This window comes from Aquarana catesbeiana, linkage group LG05, assembly GCF_042186555.1.
Source record: "Aquarana catesbeiana isolate 2022-GZ linkage group LG05, ASM4218655v1, whole genome shotgun sequence".
Taxonomy (NCBI): domain Eukaryota; kingdom Metazoa; phylum Chordata; class Amphibia; order Anura; family Ranidae; genus Aquarana; species Aquarana catesbeiana.
The window spans coordinates 606435634-606455487 of record NC_133328.1 but is presented as its reverse complement, the minus strand read 5'-3'; the positions used below and the strand labels follow the sequence as shown (position 1 = coordinate 606455487).

General features: G+C 43.7%; 1 protein-coding gene across 2 annotated transcripts in view; it reads left to right on the top strand.

The window, feature by feature from the left end:
- The window catches only part of COL14A1 (collagen type XIV alpha 1 chain), a 286377-nt gene that overhangs the window by 34675 nt on the left and 231848 nt on the right, over positions 1-19854 (top strand). For both annotated transcript variants that reach the window (XM_073632207.1, XM_073632206.1), the window contains exon 2: positions 9623-9738. In XM_073632207.1, the coding sequence (XP_073488308.1) occupies positions 9651-9738 (88 nt within the window). In that variant the 5' untranslated portion in view covers positions 9623-9650. The remainder of the gene's footprint in view (positions 1-9622; positions 9739-19854) is intronic.

The following is a 19854-nucleotide window of genomic DNA, read 5'->3' as shown; positions in this document are numbered from 1 at the left end:
TCTTACCCTTCGTTTCCACCTGTAAACACAGAAGCCTTCTGTGTTTACAAGAGACAGCTTTGCTCTCAGCAGCTCCTGGATTTCGCAGATCCCAGCACGCACTCACAGTGGAGCCAGATCTCCAGAACCTGAGAGAGAGAACAGTGAACCTTTGGGACGGTTGGGGATGGGGTTGCACACTGTGCAGAGCGCACCCCTAAACCCTGCACTCTGTGCGTAATGCACTCCTGAATTCTGCATTCTGTACGTAGCGTAACCTGAACTCTGCATTCTATTCATAACGCACTCATGAACTCTGCTCTCTGTATGTAGCATAATCCTGCACCCTGTACGTAGCACACTCCAGATACAACTGACCCTTACCAACCATACTGCTAATGCAGCTCACAAAGAAATCAAGTTTGACACCCCTGGCCTACACCTATAGCAAGAGAATCATTTATCTTTAGTCGATGCTGCCCCTTACCTACATAGGCAGTTTATTTGATAAAGGTGAACTAACTCTTTAAGCTCATTTTAAGCTTGGTCTTACTGAATTACCCTTCTTGATCAAGAAACCTAAACAAAATTGATACAATAAGAAATATGGTGTTCTTTCTCTGACAATACGAATTCCCTGGCTGTCTCTGGTTTTATTGATTTGAATCACTGACCTGGAACGAGAATGAAGCAGCCAAACTCTGGATAAAGCCACTCAAAACATAAGCCAGCCGAAGGAGCACCAGACCAAAATAAAAAAAGAGTGCAGCTAGCTTGAAAGCCCAACTTTAACATCCTCCTTTTTTATTTCACTGAATGTTTTTGTAAAAAATAAATAAACAATAAAGCTGAACTCCGGTCAAACTTTTTTTTTCCATGCAGTAGGGTTGTGCCCGCACTGCATGGAATAACTGCTCGTTTTTGTCTAAGGATTCAGGACGTTTTTCAGGAAGTTGAGAAATACTTATCTAATCCTCCGATCCTCCCAGCGCAAGACCAGTCCCTTCAGCTCCTGCCCCCTCATGGTCCAGTGGTTTTGTGCGGTGGACTGTTCCTGATGTCATCACACCCATAGACCAGCTCTGGACGTGAAGACGTCAGGAACAGTCCAACACTGGACATCAAAAGGATTGGGTTAGGATCTATGTTCACCCCTAGACAGAACGAGTAGGTAACCCATACAGTGCACAGCCCCACTGCATAGGGGAAAAAAAATGTTACCCGGAGTTGAGCTTTAAGGTAAATGTAAGCTTCTCCTTGGTGATTCTACTGCTGGTGATGTGTCACTAGCAGCAAAATTGTCCATGTGACATGTTCCTTAGCTTTTCCAAAGCTGAACTCCAGGTATGTTTTTTACAGCACAGTTACATTGATCCAGCTTGGAGCAATGAAAGTGTACATATTCCATTCCTGGCCGATCCTTGTGAAAGCAGACAATCATGGTAGTAGTCTCCACTACTATCTTCTGGAGCCCGTGCCAAGTGACTGCCGCGCTGCATAGTAACCAAAGGAGGTTGACCTCATGGCCTCCACCTTGTCCAGTCAGAGAAAGCTTTGCAGATGTTTTCTGAATGGTGCCCATGCCGAGCATGGTTACTATGCAGAAGGGCAACCTCTCAGCACTCGACCGGGAAGACAGCAAGGGCTGCTCTAGTAGCAACGGCTAGTAGCAACAGCTAGTAGCTAGTAGTGGCGGCTGTTAAAATGTTTTTTTTTTGCTTCCACAAGGATCAGCCAGGCATGGAATATGTATACTTATATGGGTCCAAGCTCCACCAATGTAATTATGCAAAAAAAATCCATACTGACGTTCAGGTTTAAAAGTTTACAATGACAATCTATTCATATAGAAATATGACATATTAACTATCAAGAAAAAGGTGTTGGTGCCACACATTCTAGCATGTAGGTGATAGAGACTAAAGAAATATGGTAAGGTGACCTTATTTAGGAGGTGTCTAAAAGTTTGGTGAATGGTATCAGATAACAAACAAAACAGAAGATACAAACAAATTACCTTTACTGGCTTTCAAAATAATCGCCATCCTTTACAACACACTTTTGGCAACGTTCATAAAGCTTCTGGAAACTGTCAGCAAAGGCAACCGCTGTCACAACTGCTGGTGCGTCTAAAAGGTTTGGTGAATGGTATGATATCTCAACGGCAACTTGGGCCAGGTGTTGTCTAAACACATGTTGAGAAGTGCCACTTAGCATAGAGTACACATGGCAGTCAATTTTGGTCAGTGTGAGAGGTAGGGTCACAGTGAAATGGAGCAATGAGTTAACATCATCTTCTGATACAAATTGGGGAAAACGGCGATGGAGACGCATGAAATGTTGATGCAAGTGTATGGGACGGAAGCCATGAGCAGAAAATGTGTTTATGACTGGTTGACGTGATGGGAGGGAAACGACTGAGGATGAGCCACGTTTAGGTCGTCAAGCAGAACCTCAGACTTGATCGAGTAAGTGCGACAAATGCTGGCACAAGATCAGCGTCTGACTCTACGATTGACGGTGGAGGAAATGGGCATTATCAACGACAGAGTGCGCACCATGGTCCGCAGAGATTTGGTTAAGTGGAAGACCTGTTCCCGGTTTGTGCCGCACAAACTAACAGACGAACAAAAAGCAAAAACGATGGAAATCTCTGGAGATTTCATTACCATGTATGACCAGGATCCATCCTTTCTGCAAACCATCATCACAGGGGATGAGACCTGGTGCTGCCAGTTCGACCCGGTTATCAATGGAATGGTGTTCACCGCTTTCCCCGCAACCCAAAAAGAGTTGCCGTCAAGAGCATCATGAAAAACGCACGTTTTGCAGACGTAGAGGCAATCCAAGGATGTGTGACAATGGTTCTGCAATCGATTCCTAAAGAGGCCTTTGGTGACAGTTTCCAGAAGCTTTATGAATGTTGCCAAAAGTGTTTTCCCAAAAGTGTTTTTGTGATGGATGGCAATTATTTTGAAGGCCAGTAAAGGTAATCTGTTTGTATCTTTTGTTTTGTTTGTTTTCTGATACCATTCACCAAACTTTTTAAACACCTCGTAAATACGGTCACTTTCCTCACCCGATTACAATGGGCTCTCCAAATATAATGTATATAATACAGGGATAGAGGGCGTGAAAGTACAGGAGAGTTCAGGTACAAATTGTTGAAATAGTTTCCATTTGCTTTTTTTTTTTTTTTTGCTTTTTATACACGCGTTACATTCTATTAGGCTGAATTGACCTCAGGCTAAAAGATAAAGCTTGGCCGATATCTCCAATCCAAACATGCACTGTTCCAGAGTTCAGGCATGTACCAAACTATAGATATTAGATGACTTTTAATGGCTCTATACACACTGAGACATTCTTGTACTTCTGTTGTATTTTACTATTTTTTTTATTTTTGTGAAGTGAGCCATAAATGAACTGATGAAGGTAATAATGAAAGGCAGACCTCCAGGACTGGAGCCTCACTACATAGCCTCTAATTAATTGAGTGCAGGTTCCTGAATGCATATTAATCAAATGCTTCACATTCCCCATGTCATTATCCGCAATTGTTGCTACCCTTGGGCCTACTGACAAGATCTTTTCCGGACTTGTTGGGGGCTTACTGTGCGGTCAGATGGTGACACTTCTTCAAACTAATAGTGGCCACCTGCAGATACATTATTAGGCAACAGGACAATTGCCCCTAAAGGTAACCTGACATGAGGGAAACATGGAGGTTGTCTTTTCCTACCTATCCTAAAAATATTAGTTCCCTGGCTGTCATACTTTAGCAAGTCATACACTGCTCAAGTTTCAGTCAGTCCCTGCTGGACAAAATTCGAGCAGTGTATGGCCCTGCTGGCACTGTTCCCTACAACAAAAGTCAATAGTTCAAATAACTTTTGTGGAAGGTGCCTAGTGGAAAATTGTCCATTCAGACGCAGGCACGGTTGAGAGATGGTTTTCAGAATAGAGTTTTCAGGCGGGGGGGATTCATCCATTCATGCTCTTAGTGTGGCTGCAGGAATCTGTTAGGTTTCTCTAAAGGCTGAAGGACAGAAACCTTAAAAAGCCTATGGCCACTTGGCCAGATTTAGCCTCTTGCTTCAGTATTCTAATGTCGCGTACACACGACCAGACTTTCAGAAAAGGTCCGACTAAATCATTCCATCTGATATTCCGATCGTGTGTGGGCTTCATCAGACTTTTTTTTTTCGAAAATTCTGACAGACCTAGAAATAGAACATGTTTTAAATCTTTCCAACGGAATCAATTCCTATCGGGAAAACCGCTCGTCTGTATGCTATTCCGATAGACCAAAAACGACGCAAGGGCAGCTTTTGGCTACTGGCTATTGAACTTCCTTTTTCTAGTCCCGTAGTATGTCATCGCGTTCTAAACGATCGGACTTTGGTGTGATCTTGTGTAGGCAAGTCTGTTTCAGCGGAACTCCTTCAGAACTCCGTCAAAAAAAACGTCAGAGTTTATTCCGACGGGAAAAAACGGTCGTGTGTACGCGGCATAAGAGCCACAGACCTGGAGCAAGTATACAACCTCATGCTTAACCACTTGCCTACTGCCCAACTTTACCCCTTTCCTGCCCAGGCCAATTTTCAGCTTTCAGCGCTGTTGCACTTTAAATGACAACGGCGCGGTCATGCAGCACTGTACTCATATGAAATATTTATAATTTTTTTTTTTTTAAGACAGATAGACCTTTAAATTGTCCCTAGTATGTATGAATGTGAGTTAGGGACCTTAGATTGTAAGCTCCTCGAGGGCAGAGACTGATGTGAATGTACAATATTTGTGTACATTGACAGCACTATATAAATACCTATAATAAATGTGATGTTGTTGGTGCCTCATAATTAGTTCAGCGCTATCACATGGAACGAGGGAAGCGATTCATAATCCAAAATAAGCTTTGAGAAGTTGGTTTTCTTCCTGTGGTCCCCCACCGCTCCTCCTTTGGAGCAAGGGAAAGGTTAGTACATGCTATTTGGGAGGGACCCTCCTTCATTACCCTACATGGGGGTAAGGACAAGGGTCACTTTATAAATGTAATAAAGCCAGTCTATATAACAGCCAGGAAAAAAAAGAATTTTCAGGAGGTCAACAATGGCAGCCAACACTTTCCTTCTATGGTATATGTACTCTAATATCTCTTGTTTTGGATAGGTATGTATTCGTTTATGTATGTCAATTAGCTCAGCTTTACTTCTCGTACATTTCATAGCTCTAGCAATAAGAATATGTAAATGAATTAAAAAAAAAAAAAAACAAGTGAATGTGTGTCTATCACTGGTTATGCAATCCATACGCAGTATATCTCACTCCTAAGCCTGATATGAAGCTTTAACACGTGGCAGAAAGGTGTTTTGGCTTGCTACTGTTTGCCTGAGGTATCAGACTCATAGTTCAGGTTTTGCCAAATTAAATTGTGCTCTTCATGGCTGAAAGCTAAACTTCTGATCTTATAACTCAGCTATTTCACATGCTGGCATAACTGCAATGTAATGAGAACGGATAAGCAAATAGTGTCTAAATACAAGAGCCATGTGTATTCCAAAATCGCGGTGTGCCATGTGTATTTCTTCCAGATCAGTGCAGTGCGAGACCTGTGCAGGAGCTTCCTGTAATAAAGACCGGTCACTGCTGCTCTCTCTCCTTGTGCAGAGTGACTGGTCTTGTGTACGCCCCCTCCTGTAGTGGGTGGAGCTTGTTGGGTCCCTCCCACAGCTCTGCTCCCTCAACAGGTTATGTACAGCACAGTGATGGTGTCACTGCTAATTTTACAAGGTAATATCTGGGTTTCCAAAGGTATTTGGTGCACAGCACACAAAGTAGATTTATACCCTTTGTGGCTATTGAGGAATATATTTACATGAAGGTTTTTGGATCCAGAGTTTAACGTTATTGGTCCTGTGTAGTCCAGTTCTGACCAGGATACCTGATTTTTTTATTTTCCTTGTTGTACTTTATCATAAAGGACCTCATTCATTTAAAGGTTGAAGAGTTGCTGCTCTCAACAACCAGAATTTATATAGTTTATAGTAGAGAAGGGTAAGTTCACCTTTTTGGAGCATGTTACCGGTTAAACCCATATTTAGGGTGTAACATGTAACATGCTCCAGGTTTGCCCACCAGCACCCCTAATCACCCCCCCCCCCATAACCGCAGGCAGGGGGATCCTATCCCAGCACCCGCTGTCACTTTTTCAAAAACAGTGTTACTGTATGGGGCTCTCACCAACGCAGCCACGTCATTCATTCAAAGCAATCTGTGAATAAATGAACTTCAAGCCCCATTTGCCACCACAGCAAATGGGTTGTAGTTCCCAATGAACTGCAAGGGTAATGGTGAGCACTCTCGAAGTTCATTGACACTTTCTCCAGCTTTGTAACTGCCTGCCAGGACGGAGGGAAGGGCAGGCAAGATGAAGGCAGTGTCTGCAGGAGCCTGATATTGCACCTGCAATCTACTAATCGCAAGTGAAATTCTCTGCAGGCTCACCAGAAAAAAATTAGATTTTTCCTCAAAGATTAAGATTTTGCACTGTGAGATGAGGTGGATTGGACACGAGCCCTGGAAACACTTCCCAAGATATCCCTCTCGCCCTCTCAAAGATTATCTCAGCTTTTTATTATACATAGGGCTCATTACACCCCACAAAAACTCCATGCTTGGGGAAAAAACACAACATTGTTATGTCCGCGATGCTCTTTATTTAATGGTTCTCTTATCCACATGCTTTGGCCGAAGCTCCATCGTTACTGGGAAAAAATATTCACAACCTTAAACATACTAAGTCTTACTGAGATAATAGGGACACCCAAATTCGCACTATTGGGAATAATACCTGATGGAGCATTACCTGTAGAGATGTACACTGTGTGGAGAAGATCGTTATATTTAGCGCGCAAAGTCATCCTACAAAAATAGACATCTGCTGATCCTCCAACACATAAACCAGTGGGTTAAGAAATGTAACTATATACTTAAAAGAGAAAAACTAACGTATAAGCATAGAGATACACCTCAAAAGTTTGGTAAAATATGGTCATGGTGGATAGAACCTAGTAACAAACTTTACCATGGTTTATCAAGTAGAGAGGAGTAAAAGTAATGGAGATACAGTAGATGGGAGTAAGGAGCTGAGGCAGAAGGAAGTGGAGTAGATAGAAAAGAAAGATATATGTGAAAGAAAGATAAGCTGAAGCTGCAGGGAAGCTACCATAGTCTGATGATTGATATCAGGGGAGCTTAATTGGATGAAAAAATTGTATTCATGCTCCTATTATGTTTTGGCTATTGTATGAGAAAGGAACTTTAATACGAGAGGTGCAAGGTTTGTTTGGTCTATGTTTTATGTTTCTTTTTTTCCTTGTTTTGTGTTTTTTTTTAATTTGATAATTTTTGATATTTATTAATTTAGTTGATATAGTTTTTGTTTGTATAACTATAAAAATAAAAATTATTTGATTTAAAAAAAAAAAAAAAAAGATTGTGCACTGTGCACGCTGCTGCGAATTGTGGGTATGGCAAAGTACTGGGAAGGGCTTAATACCTGAGCCAAAAATGCAGAGATCAGAAGTATGTAATGTACAGAGTGCAGGGGTCAGGTGTGTGTAATCTACATAGTACAAGGGTCAGGAATGTCTTTAGCCTCCCAGTAATCCTTATACTCCTGGCATACTGCAGGCTATGCCCACCTCTTCCAGATCCCCCCCAGTCTGTAACTGTGTACCCGGGACAGTACCCCCTCAGTCCTTCCACCCATTTGTTGCCATATACCCAGCACACACCAAACAAAGCACATCAACTGCCAGATCCTTCAAGACTGCAGCTGTGTCTCCCATCACCATGGAACCCTTGGCGTTGCTGGTTAAGAGCTAGCGGCATGATGGCCCATAGGGGACAATCTTCTTTAGAGCAGCAGTGTGCTGTGCTACAGGATGCATACAGTTTATGCAGGGAGTTCTGGTGTGTAGCAGGTTACAGAAGAACTGGCTGCACACCTCTGTTGGTGGCCCTGAGTGCAGGGTATGCTGAGGGGAGGGGGCACAGTACAGTATATGGTAAGGTGGCACAGACATTAGAGGGTGTGATGGGAGTAGAGGACACAGAGGGAAGCCATGGATGATCAGTAGGGAGGATGTGACTGTTACAGGCAGATGGGGTCGTTCTGTACATATAGCTATCTCTCTTACACACGCAGTCTGTCACTTACTGATTTTGGCCAGACAGGCCAACAGGATCTACACTTCCACCAGGCATGGAGCATGCACCATGTGTTATTCCCTGAGCACCCCCTAGAAGCCCCCCTGGACCCATTCCCCTTCCTTCCCTTGTCTTCATGGTAGGGAGCCACCACTGGCACAAAGAACCTCTTCTGCGACTCCTCACAGCAGAGCCCTAAGTATCCTTTTAAATGGGCATTCTGTCTGTCCATTTTTCATCCATCCATTGACAGATGAAAAATGGACAACAATGCATTCCTATGGGCAAACGGATGTAAACAGATGGTCATCTGTTTACATCCACGTCCATTCAGGTCCGTTTTTTTAAACAGAACTAATCTCTTGTTATGTTTAAAAAATGGAAGTGGACCTAAACGGATGTAAACGTACAAACGGTTCATTTTTTGCATTGGTTGTTAGGAGCCAGTAAAGGCTGGCGTCCTAACAACCAGTGACTTACCCTGCTGTCAGCAAGGAGCCGGCAACCATGAGTCACCCCTTCTGTTAGCAGAATTTTAACAAAAGAGCTGATTTTTTTTTTTTTAGATGGCCCTTAGGGTAGATTTTGGGAGGGACTTAATGCCAAAAAATGGCATGGAGTTCCCACAAAATCTATACCAGACCCTTATCAGAGCATGGAGCCCGGCAGTCCAGGTAAGGGGGGGGTGAGTGTGCAGCTCTCCCCTCCTGAACCATACCAGGCCACATGTCCTCAACATGGGAAGGTGCTCTTTCACACAACTCTGGCCTGGTAATTGTGGGAGTGCGGGGGTGACTTATCAGAATCTGGAAAACCCCTGTAACAAGGCGAGTAGAGGTAGGTGAGTGGTGTGATGAATGGTGAGTGGTGAATCAGTAAGTACTCAGTGCAGGGGGGCTCCCTGTAGATTATTGGGGCCTGGGCAGGAGGGTACAGGAGGAATGCCTGACTGGACAGCTCGGAATTTCTGACAAGATTATTTTTTTGTACTTACTGAACAGATATAATAAAACTCTTTCAGATGTATATTTAACAGACCAAAAGAGAGGAAATATGAGAACTTAATTTTTAGGCTAATAAAAGTCATTTAATGCACACAGTATAACTGGGTACTGATATTTATAGGTAAAGTTGATCCAGGGAAAATTTGATTGCCTCTTGGGGGTCAGGAAGGAATTTTTTCCCCTGCTGTAGCAAATTGGATCATGCTTTGCTGGGGTTTTTCGCCTTCCTCTGGATCAACTATGGGTATAGGATTGTGTATATGGGATTGTTTGATATTATTTTTTATTTATTTATTTATTTTTATGGTTGAACTAGATGGACTTGTGTCTTTTTTTCAACCTATGTAACCATATATATAAATCTGTCGCTTTTATAACTAAATACATTTTTTCTAATGCAAGCAACATCATTTTTATAATTGCAGATAAGCTAACTGAAAACCATTGGGCAAAATGAAGGGACAACACAACCTACACACCATGATCGTTCTGTCACTATTAGCGGTCACCGTTTTTTTATCCAATCTGGGGCAGAGTCAAGGTAAAAAAATCCTTGGGAAATAAATCCAGTTCCTCTTTTTCAGCTTTATCTGGTGTGCAGATGGAATATATTGAAGTAACGCATTGAGATGTGTGAAAATTTGTTTATGAAGTATTATACGTATGCAAACTACGACTCTTCATATCTTGCATTCACCTTTTGGCATTTGCAGTTATAAGGCCTATATTTTTTTACAGTCCTATGTAGAAGAAAATAGCTGTGTTGATCGTTTTTCTAATTTTTAGAACGTGATAAATTATTTTCTTTTTGTTCGTTTTTTATCAATCAGACTCATTGTGGATAAAGGCCAACTTCACCCAAAACTGATTGCTCAGTGGTTGCTGGCAAGGTGAATGACATGCTAATCGCTTAGAATTGCGATAATCCACCAGGATTCCCATTCCTGCAAAAACTGCTGCAAGCAGTGCAAAGCCAAGGAATGGTGTCACATTTTGTTGATAGAGGGCCAGATAAACTAAGATTGACGGTTGTTGAGGAATGCGAATTGTCACTCTTGACATCTCTCTGATTTTGGTGCATCATATGTCAAACAAACTATTTTGTTGCAGTGCATATAGTTTATTTGGCTCATAGCACAATGGGGTAACTGTCTTGTGCCATTGGTATCTTGGCGCCCTACTGCAAACCTCCACTGCTCCAAATATTGACAAACTCGGGTAGAGATGTCCCCTGAAAGAGCTCTTGGAAATATACTGGCTCCCCAATACTTCTTCAAAGGCTGCCTGCCATGTTCCTTGTCCCAGTAGCACACCAACAAACTCAAGCTCCAGGCTGAATGTCTTTTAAAGGTTTATTACAGGTCTCAGCTAATAATGCATAGAGGAGGGTTTAGGATGTAGGATACCCAAATGTGTGAAAAACTCTGAGGACAGCTTCCTGAAAAACTCCAGTAGTAGTTGTAGGCCCTCTGGTAGCAGCTTCAAAAATATACTGATGGAGAGGTAGTCAGCCAAGTCATCTGTGATTCTATGAGAGCAGTCTTCTAGTTCCACTTCATGGCATTTGACCCTCGATGAATACTTAGAAACCTGGAGCTACATTAGAATGGTCCTACTCACAATGTTCTGGGGCAGATTCTACCCAGCTTCCCTGTAACACTCTTCAAAGGAAGTTTCCCTCCCCAGCTTCTGGCAGCAGCTTCAAAAATATAATGATGGAGAGGTAGTCAGCCAAGTCATCTGTGACTATGAGAGCAGTCTTCTAGTACAGTGGTCATCAATCCTGTCCTCAGGGCCCACTAACAGGCCAGGTTTGCAAGATAACTGAAATACATCACAGGCTATATCATTTGCTGCTCAGTGATTGCAGTATTCTAGTCTGCATCTCCCCAAGGTAATACATAAAACCTGGCCCGTTAGTGGGCCCTGAGGACAGGGTTGATGACCACTATTCTAGTAGCACTTCATGACATTTGACACTCAATGAATAATTAGAAGCCTGGAGCTACATTAGAATGGTCCTACTCACAATGTTCAGGGGCAGTTTTTACCCATCTTCCCTGCAACACTCTGTAGAGGAAGTTTCCTTCCCCAGCTCAGCTTCAACCGGTATGCTTCCCCAGGCCCCCAGCACATGGACCTGCTGAGGCCTGGTATTAAAGTAGAGCTACTGTATAGGCAAAACTTTTTCATTTTGGATAGAGTACAGGACGGTCATAACCCATGTCAGTTTATTTTTCCCATCCGCGTTCCATTGGGAAGATTTCCCTTCACTTCCTGTTCCATAGCCAAAACAGGAAGGGAGAGGAAATTCCTACCAATTAAGGGAATCCCTTGGGGACCCCAGGTCACCAGAACTTGTATCCCCATTGAAAGTTTTCTCCTCTACTACTTTTTTTGGGACAGCCCAAATTTTGGGGATTTCTTTTACTTTCACTTTCAATGATAATGGTAAACAGAATAAACAGAGAGGGTACATCTCCCTAACAGGGGCACAGAAAGCCATAAAAACTGACAGAGGTTCTAATTCCTCTCCATTCCATCCAAAACTAAAAAAAAAAAAAGTTTTGCTTTTAGCTGTACTTTAACTTCTCTGGAACACACATGCCTCCTCCTAGGAGGAAGCCCCAGAGAAGAGAGACTCTAATCAGCTCCTCCCAAATATTTATCTAAATAAACATTCATATCTCCATTGATTGATCCTCCCACTCTATTGCTGGAACATTCTTCCAACAGCAGGCAGGAGTAATCAACCACCAGGTATAGAGAGAACCTGATGAGACCTAAAAGATATATCCTAGCTTAGCTGGCTACAGCTAAGCCATAACACAAAATTGAAATAAACCCAGGGCAGGGGGGCTACACTCATTTTTTGTACCATTATTTATTCGGCACAAATTGTGAGAATGTTTATGAGAAAGGTTAAATTTGTGATTTTTGTTACATTTGCCACACCAGTGGTATTTTTAGTTTTGAACCCTTCAAACTGAACTAATATTTGACACATCCCAAATAATAGGTTTCAGTTTGCCAAATACTTGGTGCACCAACAGCAGTTTATCTGGCCCAGAGTCTTCCTGATATAGGGGAGAATAAACATTTGGCGGCAAAAAAGTAACATTTATTCTTCCAAGACACACATCCTCTGGAGAAATATCTCACCAATGGAATTTCTGAAAGATATGGTATTGGACGCACCAGTGTCTGCAAAAGAAAAAGGGTGGATCAGTATTGTGTGGAGTTGGCCTCTAAGTTGTATGCAATTGCATTTGCTGTCGTCAAAAATTGATATTGTCAATGAAGGGCTTGACCTGCCTTTTACCATTGTTTTTTGTGTTTTTTATAAACAGGCTTGTTGGTTGTGATTGTGTTTCTGCTCTTCATTACAGTTTGTATTTCAAGCATGGTAAAAATGTGTAAACATATGTATTTTGAGAAATTCATGTGAAACACTGGGGTTCAGTTATCACTGTATGGTGCTAGTGAGGACTGGAGTGAAAATCATTTCAAATGCAAAGTCAGAGAATTCTAAAGCCAAGCCAGATCCGCCCAAACCCTACTCAGATGTGACCAGCAACACCCACATTGGAACCCGACCACACCCATTTCCCGAACACCCTGCTCTTGTAACGGGAAATATGTTGGGCGTGTATGTGCAAATGAATGCCAATTCAATGAAGTATTGGCATTTACAAGAGTACAGCTGGTACAACTTGAAAGAAAGTTGTACACCGCATGTGCAGCTCCTAGGAAGAGAAAGCGGTGTGAGAATTATGCTGCATGAACCCTTAAAAGGACCCTGAATATAACAAAGTGAGCCATAAGCATTGACTTGTTGAAGGTGCATAGTGCAGGAAGCTTCATGCTGGTCATTGTTACCCTTGCTTCACCACCTGGTGAGTGACTATTCGAGGGCAAGTTTATGCTCATTGGGTGTCCTGACACTTCATTGGCTGCATACAAAACCTTGCAACGTTCCTCATTAGAACACAGAAAGTGCATCAGCTGATTATAATGAACCAGACCCTCCCATTCAGAATGATTTTTGCAGCGATCAGTCTGGTGAAACAAACAGCTATTCCTTCAGAGCAAAAAAACTAGAAATCTAAGTTTGTTCAAATCCCCGCAATATACATTGATCACCCAAAAATTATTATTTTCTTCTCAACAAAAGTGGAGCTCCTCTTTGTTGTTTACAGACATTTTTATTTGTTTTTTAAAAACAAAAAAAACCTGTAAGGTAAAGGCATAATGAGCTAGTATGTAGCGCATTACTAGCTCATTATGAAATACTTACCTTAGAACAAGGCCTCGGCATCTGATCCCTGTCCACGCCGAGGAAGCTGGCATGTTCCCTCTGCGTTTCTTCCAGGTTTGCGGCTCCGAAGCTGTGAGTGGCCGGAGCCGCGATTACGTCACTCCCGCGCATGTGTGCGGGAGTCTTCTTCCTGGCAAGGTCCGGCAGCATCTGCCATTGTTCTGACGAGAAAGTTCCCCCTCGGCGGATAAGGACCCCCCTCTACTGCGCAGGCGCAGCGCTTGCGCAGTAGGAACAACAAGGGAGCTGCCGAAAAGAGCCGAAGCTGAACATCTGAGTCAGCTGTACACGGCGCCTGCGTGCGAAGACTATTTTAATAAAAAAGAGTTTGTAACAGGCCCCTCGCGGGCTCTCTACGCTCGCCACACTTCGGGCACGGCCTCGCTGCGCTCGGCATATTATTATTCTAACTCTATGTCCACTTGGATGGTGGGGCTTTAACGTGGACATAGGGTAAAATGTAGTGCGCAGGCGCCGTGTACAGCTGACTCAGGTGTTCAGCTTCGGCTCTTTTCAGCGGCTCCCTTGTTGTTCCTACTGCGCAAGCGCGACGCCTGCGCAGTCGAGGGGGGGTCCGGGAGAACTTTCTCGGCAAGACACCGGACCTTCAGCCGGGCCTTCACAGCGAATGTGCCACTGACGTCAGCGGCTGCATGCTAAGTGAATATCTCCTAAACCGTACAAGTTTAGGAGATATTCATTTTACCTACACGTAAACCTTATTATAGGCTTACCTGTAGGAAAAAAAAAAAAAAGTATGCAACCACTTTAAATATAAACTGTGGTTGTATTAGCACTTTAAATCCTTAATTATTTGTCTCTCCTGTTTATAAAATCTTTATGGCAAACAACTGCATCCTTGTATAATATTTTACTGTAAGCCATACTTACAAAGCATCAAAACCATCTAGATGTACACTGGGAGTATAAGGTGGAGCTTTCAAAGCTCAAGTGAACTTTTTATGTGTATCAGCTTAATACATTCCAGGTGCATTAAAATAAAACATATGCAAGTTCTCACAGTTTGTGTCCTTATTAAAAAAAGAAAAAAAAAACACAGCCTGAGTCGAAAAGCCTGTCCTTTGCCAATATGCTATAGAGAAGAACTTGCTATCTGGAAGCAGTGGTCTCTCTGCAGAAGTCCAGTGGACACCCATCCCTCTTGCAGAGTCAAACCTGTACAGTAGCTCCACTGACAGGAGAGCTCTAGCTCTGAGTCAGCAAGGTGGGTGTCAGATCTCTATAGAGACTACTGCTTCCATACAGAGAACAAAAGTCCCATTCTGCAGCAGCTGGCAGGGGACAAGCTTTTCTACTCTGGCTGTGGTTGCTTTCCTAAGAAATCTAACTGTAATGCCGCGTACACACGATTGCACATTCCGACAACAAAATCCATGTTTTTTTTTTTTCCGACGGATGTTGGCTCAAACTTGTCTTGCATACACACGGTCACACAAATCTTGTCGGAAAATTCCGATCGCCAAGAACGCGGTGACATACAACACGTACAACGAGCTGAGAAAAATGAAGTTCAATAGCCAGTGCGGCTCTTCTGCTTAATTCCGAGCATGCGTGGAACTTGTGTACACACGATCGGAATTTACGACAACGGATTTTGTTGTCGGAAAATTGGAGATCCGGATCTCAAATTTTGTTTGTCGGAAAATCTCCGATGGAGCCTACAGACAGCCGGAATTTCCGCCAACAAGCTCCCATCGAACATTTCCCGTCGGAAAATCCGACCGTGTGTACGCGGCATTACTGTATCTAAAATGCAAACAAAAGATTTGCCCTTAATGACAGTTTAAGGAATGAATGCAGGCAGTAAGGAGGCAGTAAGACTGTTGTTTGAATGCATGTGGAATGTATTAAGTTGATTTAAACTGAAAATGTAATTGGGATTTACCGGTAATGCCCCATCCAGTTATAATTAAGCCCCTGTGTGATTGGTTCACTGTATTATGTACATGATGCTATTCATTTATTGGATAACTAAACATAAAATTTATATTTTGTGCAAAATGTTAATACAATGTTAAATAAGTCCATTATTTTAAAGATTTATATGTAACACTATTATAGTTGAAATTTTCTCTGTCTTTAATTTTTTTATTTTACATTTTGAACATTTTTATGTCTTTATTTCTAACAGACAAAGCTGCAGATGATTACTACAATTGAGCATTGCGCTACATAGCAGCCAGTCAGATTTGAGTTTCCTGCAGTCTTGCAGTGACAAATTAGTTCTGATTGGCTGCTGAGGAACATGACATTGATCAAACAAAGTAAAATGACTTTGCCTCTTTCAATAAGCCTGTTTGTCTTTAGACGTCTTATGACAACGTCTTGAATGGTGCTCGATGTTTTAGTCCTACAAAGTGTAACAAGTCTCCTTTATCATAAGTGGCTTTGTTACCAAACAAGAAGGGCAAGTCCACCAAAAACTGATATATGAATCACTATTTTCAGAGTCTCACTCAAAGGCAGAGCCCAAAAGAAATGGGACTTTCATTGTTGCTTCCTTCTGAAAATGCTAGTTGCCTGGGTGTCTTTAAAATAATATTGGGCCCTCCAACTGTAAACACTTTCAGCATCTGATTTAATCACTTACTGCGTATGGAGTTTCGTTATCTGTTATCTGTTTCGTTATCTGTTCCAGTTTAAGCTGGTGCCATGACCACTGTCCCTGGTTTCCTGTTTAAGGTTGGCTGCTTTTTGTTGCAGCAACCTACGGAGCCACTGCTGCATACAGGAACTAGAGTTCTGTCTCTCTACACTGTGTGCGTCAATAGAAACACACAGTCCTGCGTGCAAGGCACTCCCCTCCTCCTCTCACCTTCTTCAAGCTAACAGACTGCCTCCAGACTGTGCTGTCCACTGTTAACTGTTCCCTGTGAAGGCTAGAAGTTCAGGGAAGCAACACTTAGAAAAAAAAGGAGCCAGCAGCATGATAGTAAATTGCAAGTGCCGGGGTAAGAATTGTAATATTGCTATAAGTAACTGATCCAGAACAAGAAAGCAGTAACTGATGTCAGAATGACAGAGAAAGACCGAGCTCCTGTTCTCCATATTTGTTCGATGTCAGTGACTTGGAAAACACTAAAGTTGCTAAATCGGGGGTTGGCAACCAGTCGATCGTGAGCTACCCATCGACCGCAGGTGACAGGTAGCTCGTGAACACATCCCCACCTTGCCGACCCAGCGTTTTCTACAGAGAGGAACAGGTCTACGCTCAACCAATTCTAGCCTGCAGAGGCAGCCCCATCTCTTGCATATGTGTGACTGTGGGTGGGGAAAGTCTTTGGAATAGCTCAGGTGGGTTTGGGCTCTTGTACGAACACGGCCAAGCTCATTCCTTGAGTCCTATGTGTAGTGAACTCATCCCCACCAGCCTGCCACCTCTCCGATCCATCCAAGGTGCTTGTGGGATGGACAAGAGTGGAGGGCTGGCGGGGATCGGTGCCAGAACATGTAGATAGCTCATGGCAGCTTCCCTGCGCCACTGTGCATCTGGTACCTGGCAACTTCTGTACCCTCCTGACCCCACAGTACTATTCCCTTCTGGCCTCCGATACCATACTCTTCTGAACCCCCAACGCCATGCCCTCCTGACCCCCCAATACCATGCCGTCCTGACAGTCCCAGCCCACCTGTCCCCCCCCCAGTGCTGTGCCCTCCTGATCTCCTAATACCATACTCTTCTGACCCCCTAACACCATGCCCTCCTGACACCCCATCCCACCTGACCCCCCCAGTGCCGTGCCCTCCTGACCCCTCAATACCCTCCTGCAGGGCTTTTTTTCTCAGAGAATAGGTGCAGGAACTCAACCATGCCCGCCACACACACATACCTGCCAAATGGCATCAAATAATAGCTCTTCCCTCTGCATACAACCCCTCCCTCCACTGCCCTCATCTTCTCCCCCCTCCTTAAAAGCTCCACCATCTGTCATAATTCTTACCTTTGTTGCAATATTAAGCTGAAGCACCTATCCGGCTGTTGTACCTCCCAGCATACTATACTATACTACAGTCACTTGCAAGGAAGATCATGCAGTAGGAGCATCAACAATTGGTCACCAGGGAAAAAATGCTGACCACAGAGGGTGCAGCCTACCACGCACCCTCTCCTGCCCATGACTGTACTGAACCCTGGGCACCTGTTCTGTATCTCCCTTGTCCCTATCTGGCACTTAGTGGGATCTGTGCAAGGGATCTGACCTGTGGAAGCTACTGGGAGATAAGCTATCACTTATAAATGCAGGAGCTGGACTTCAGTGTTACCAAGTGATAGTGGTGAGCAGGAAGCAGAAGACCTGAGCCAGAGGTGGTGGAACTGAGTTCCCCCTAGTTCCTGCTGAAAAAAAGCCCTGCCCTCCTGACTCCTCAGTATCATGCACTCCTGATTCTCCAGTACCATCCCTCTTGGCCCCCCAAAGCCATACATGCCTGACTCCCCTGTCCTCTGTCCTACTGACCTTTGCACACTGCCCTAAAGCCTACTAACCTCGGTACGCTGCTCTGCATACTACTGACCTCTGTGCACTACCCTAACTACTACTGACCTCTGTACACTGCCCTACATACTACTGACCCCTGGACACTGTTCTACCTACTACTGACCTCTGTACACTGCCCTACATACTACTGACCCCTGGACACTGTTCTACCTACTACTGACCCCTGGACACTGCTCTACCTACTACTGACCCCTGTACACTGCCCTACATACTACTGATCCCTGGACACTGTTCTACCTACTACTGACGACCCCTAGACACTGCCCTGCCTACTACTAACCCCTGAACACTGCCCTACTTACTTCTTACACTGGCCATAAATCAGAAGATAGCCAGGCCCTGAAACTAGTCAAGCAAATTAGCCTGCAGTACCAGATGTTCTGCTTTCATTATGAACTCCAGCATCAGATTTGTGGGGGTGACTGATTACTCTCCAGACATGAAAAAAAATTGTGAATGAAAGTGAATGCTGAGTTTCTCACTGAAGCTAAATTTTATGGTAGGAAAAGTTTATATTTTTACAGTGACATTCCTTTATTGGATTTTTCTAAGATTTCTTCATGCCGTCTTAATTTTTTTTAGGGGCTCGCTAGTTAATTTCTTTTAAAAAAAAAGGGAGCGGCACCCCGGTGATCTTTGATCTCCTCCATGTTGTCCAGGTAGATCTCCACTTCTCAAAGGTTGCCTCCCCCTGTGCTGTATCAATGTTACAGCCAAGCAACTAGACTTTTCAGGAGAGGTCAGCAGTGGCAGCTCCCATATTTTCCCATACTGAAACTCCTCTAACAAGTACAAGGTCCAAACTACATGGGTGCTTTTGGGGTGATTTTCCATTGCAGGTCTGCTGCATGGCATTAAGTCAAAGAAATGAATATGCATTTGCAATTATTAATTATCACCAGTAATAATTAGCTCTAAACTGAACCCCTTTGATTCCCGCACTAGTAAATTGTCCCCTGCTCTTGCTCATTCACAAACACACAATGCCCTGATAGTGGGTGATCAATTGCAGAATTGCAGATGATTGTGCCAACACCCAGTCATCCAAGCGCTTCTACAGACTTCAGTGCGGAGCATTACAGACCAGCTGTGTGCTGGAATCTAACAAATTAGTTGCAGTTTATCTTTTTTTGTTTTGCCTCTAAAATGGCCAAGTAGCTTGTGCAATGGCGTCCCTAGGGGGGGCCCAGAGGGGGCCCTGACCCCCCCTCAACATTATGCTGTGCCCCACCATGTGCCCCCCCAATTAAAAAAAAAAGCTGCCTTTTTGTAAAAAAAAAAAAACAATGTCTAAGAGGGAGAGCATCCCCAGTCAGCTCCTGCAGGTGATTCCCCCCCCCTCCCTCTGCTCGCTGACACTGCATAATGCGAGCACTCACACAACCATGGCTGCCCGATCTGCTCCTTCCCCTGCATCCTCATTGGCAGGAAGAAGACCGAGTTGCAGGAAGGACTCCACCAGGACTCTCAGTTACTGAAAAAACAGACTGATTTCTCCCATCCTTAGGACAGGACAACCAGCCTGTAAATTCCAAGAGATGCCAGACCAGCACTGTCAATAGCAGGGACAGGACAGCAAGAGGAGGCTGGGGAACCCCACAGTGATAGAACACCAGGGCCCAGTGGCAAGACAACCTTTGCAACCCTGATAGTTCTCCCACTGCTTTGGACCCTTATATTTTCTTGGTATGCTGGTGACATATATCTCTTGTTTTCTACCACCCTGGGGGTGCCTCAATACAGTAGGAAGGGAGCCCACTGCAGAACACGTGAAAGGGCCATTGTGGGATCGTAGTAAAGGGCCCCAGGATGGATATAT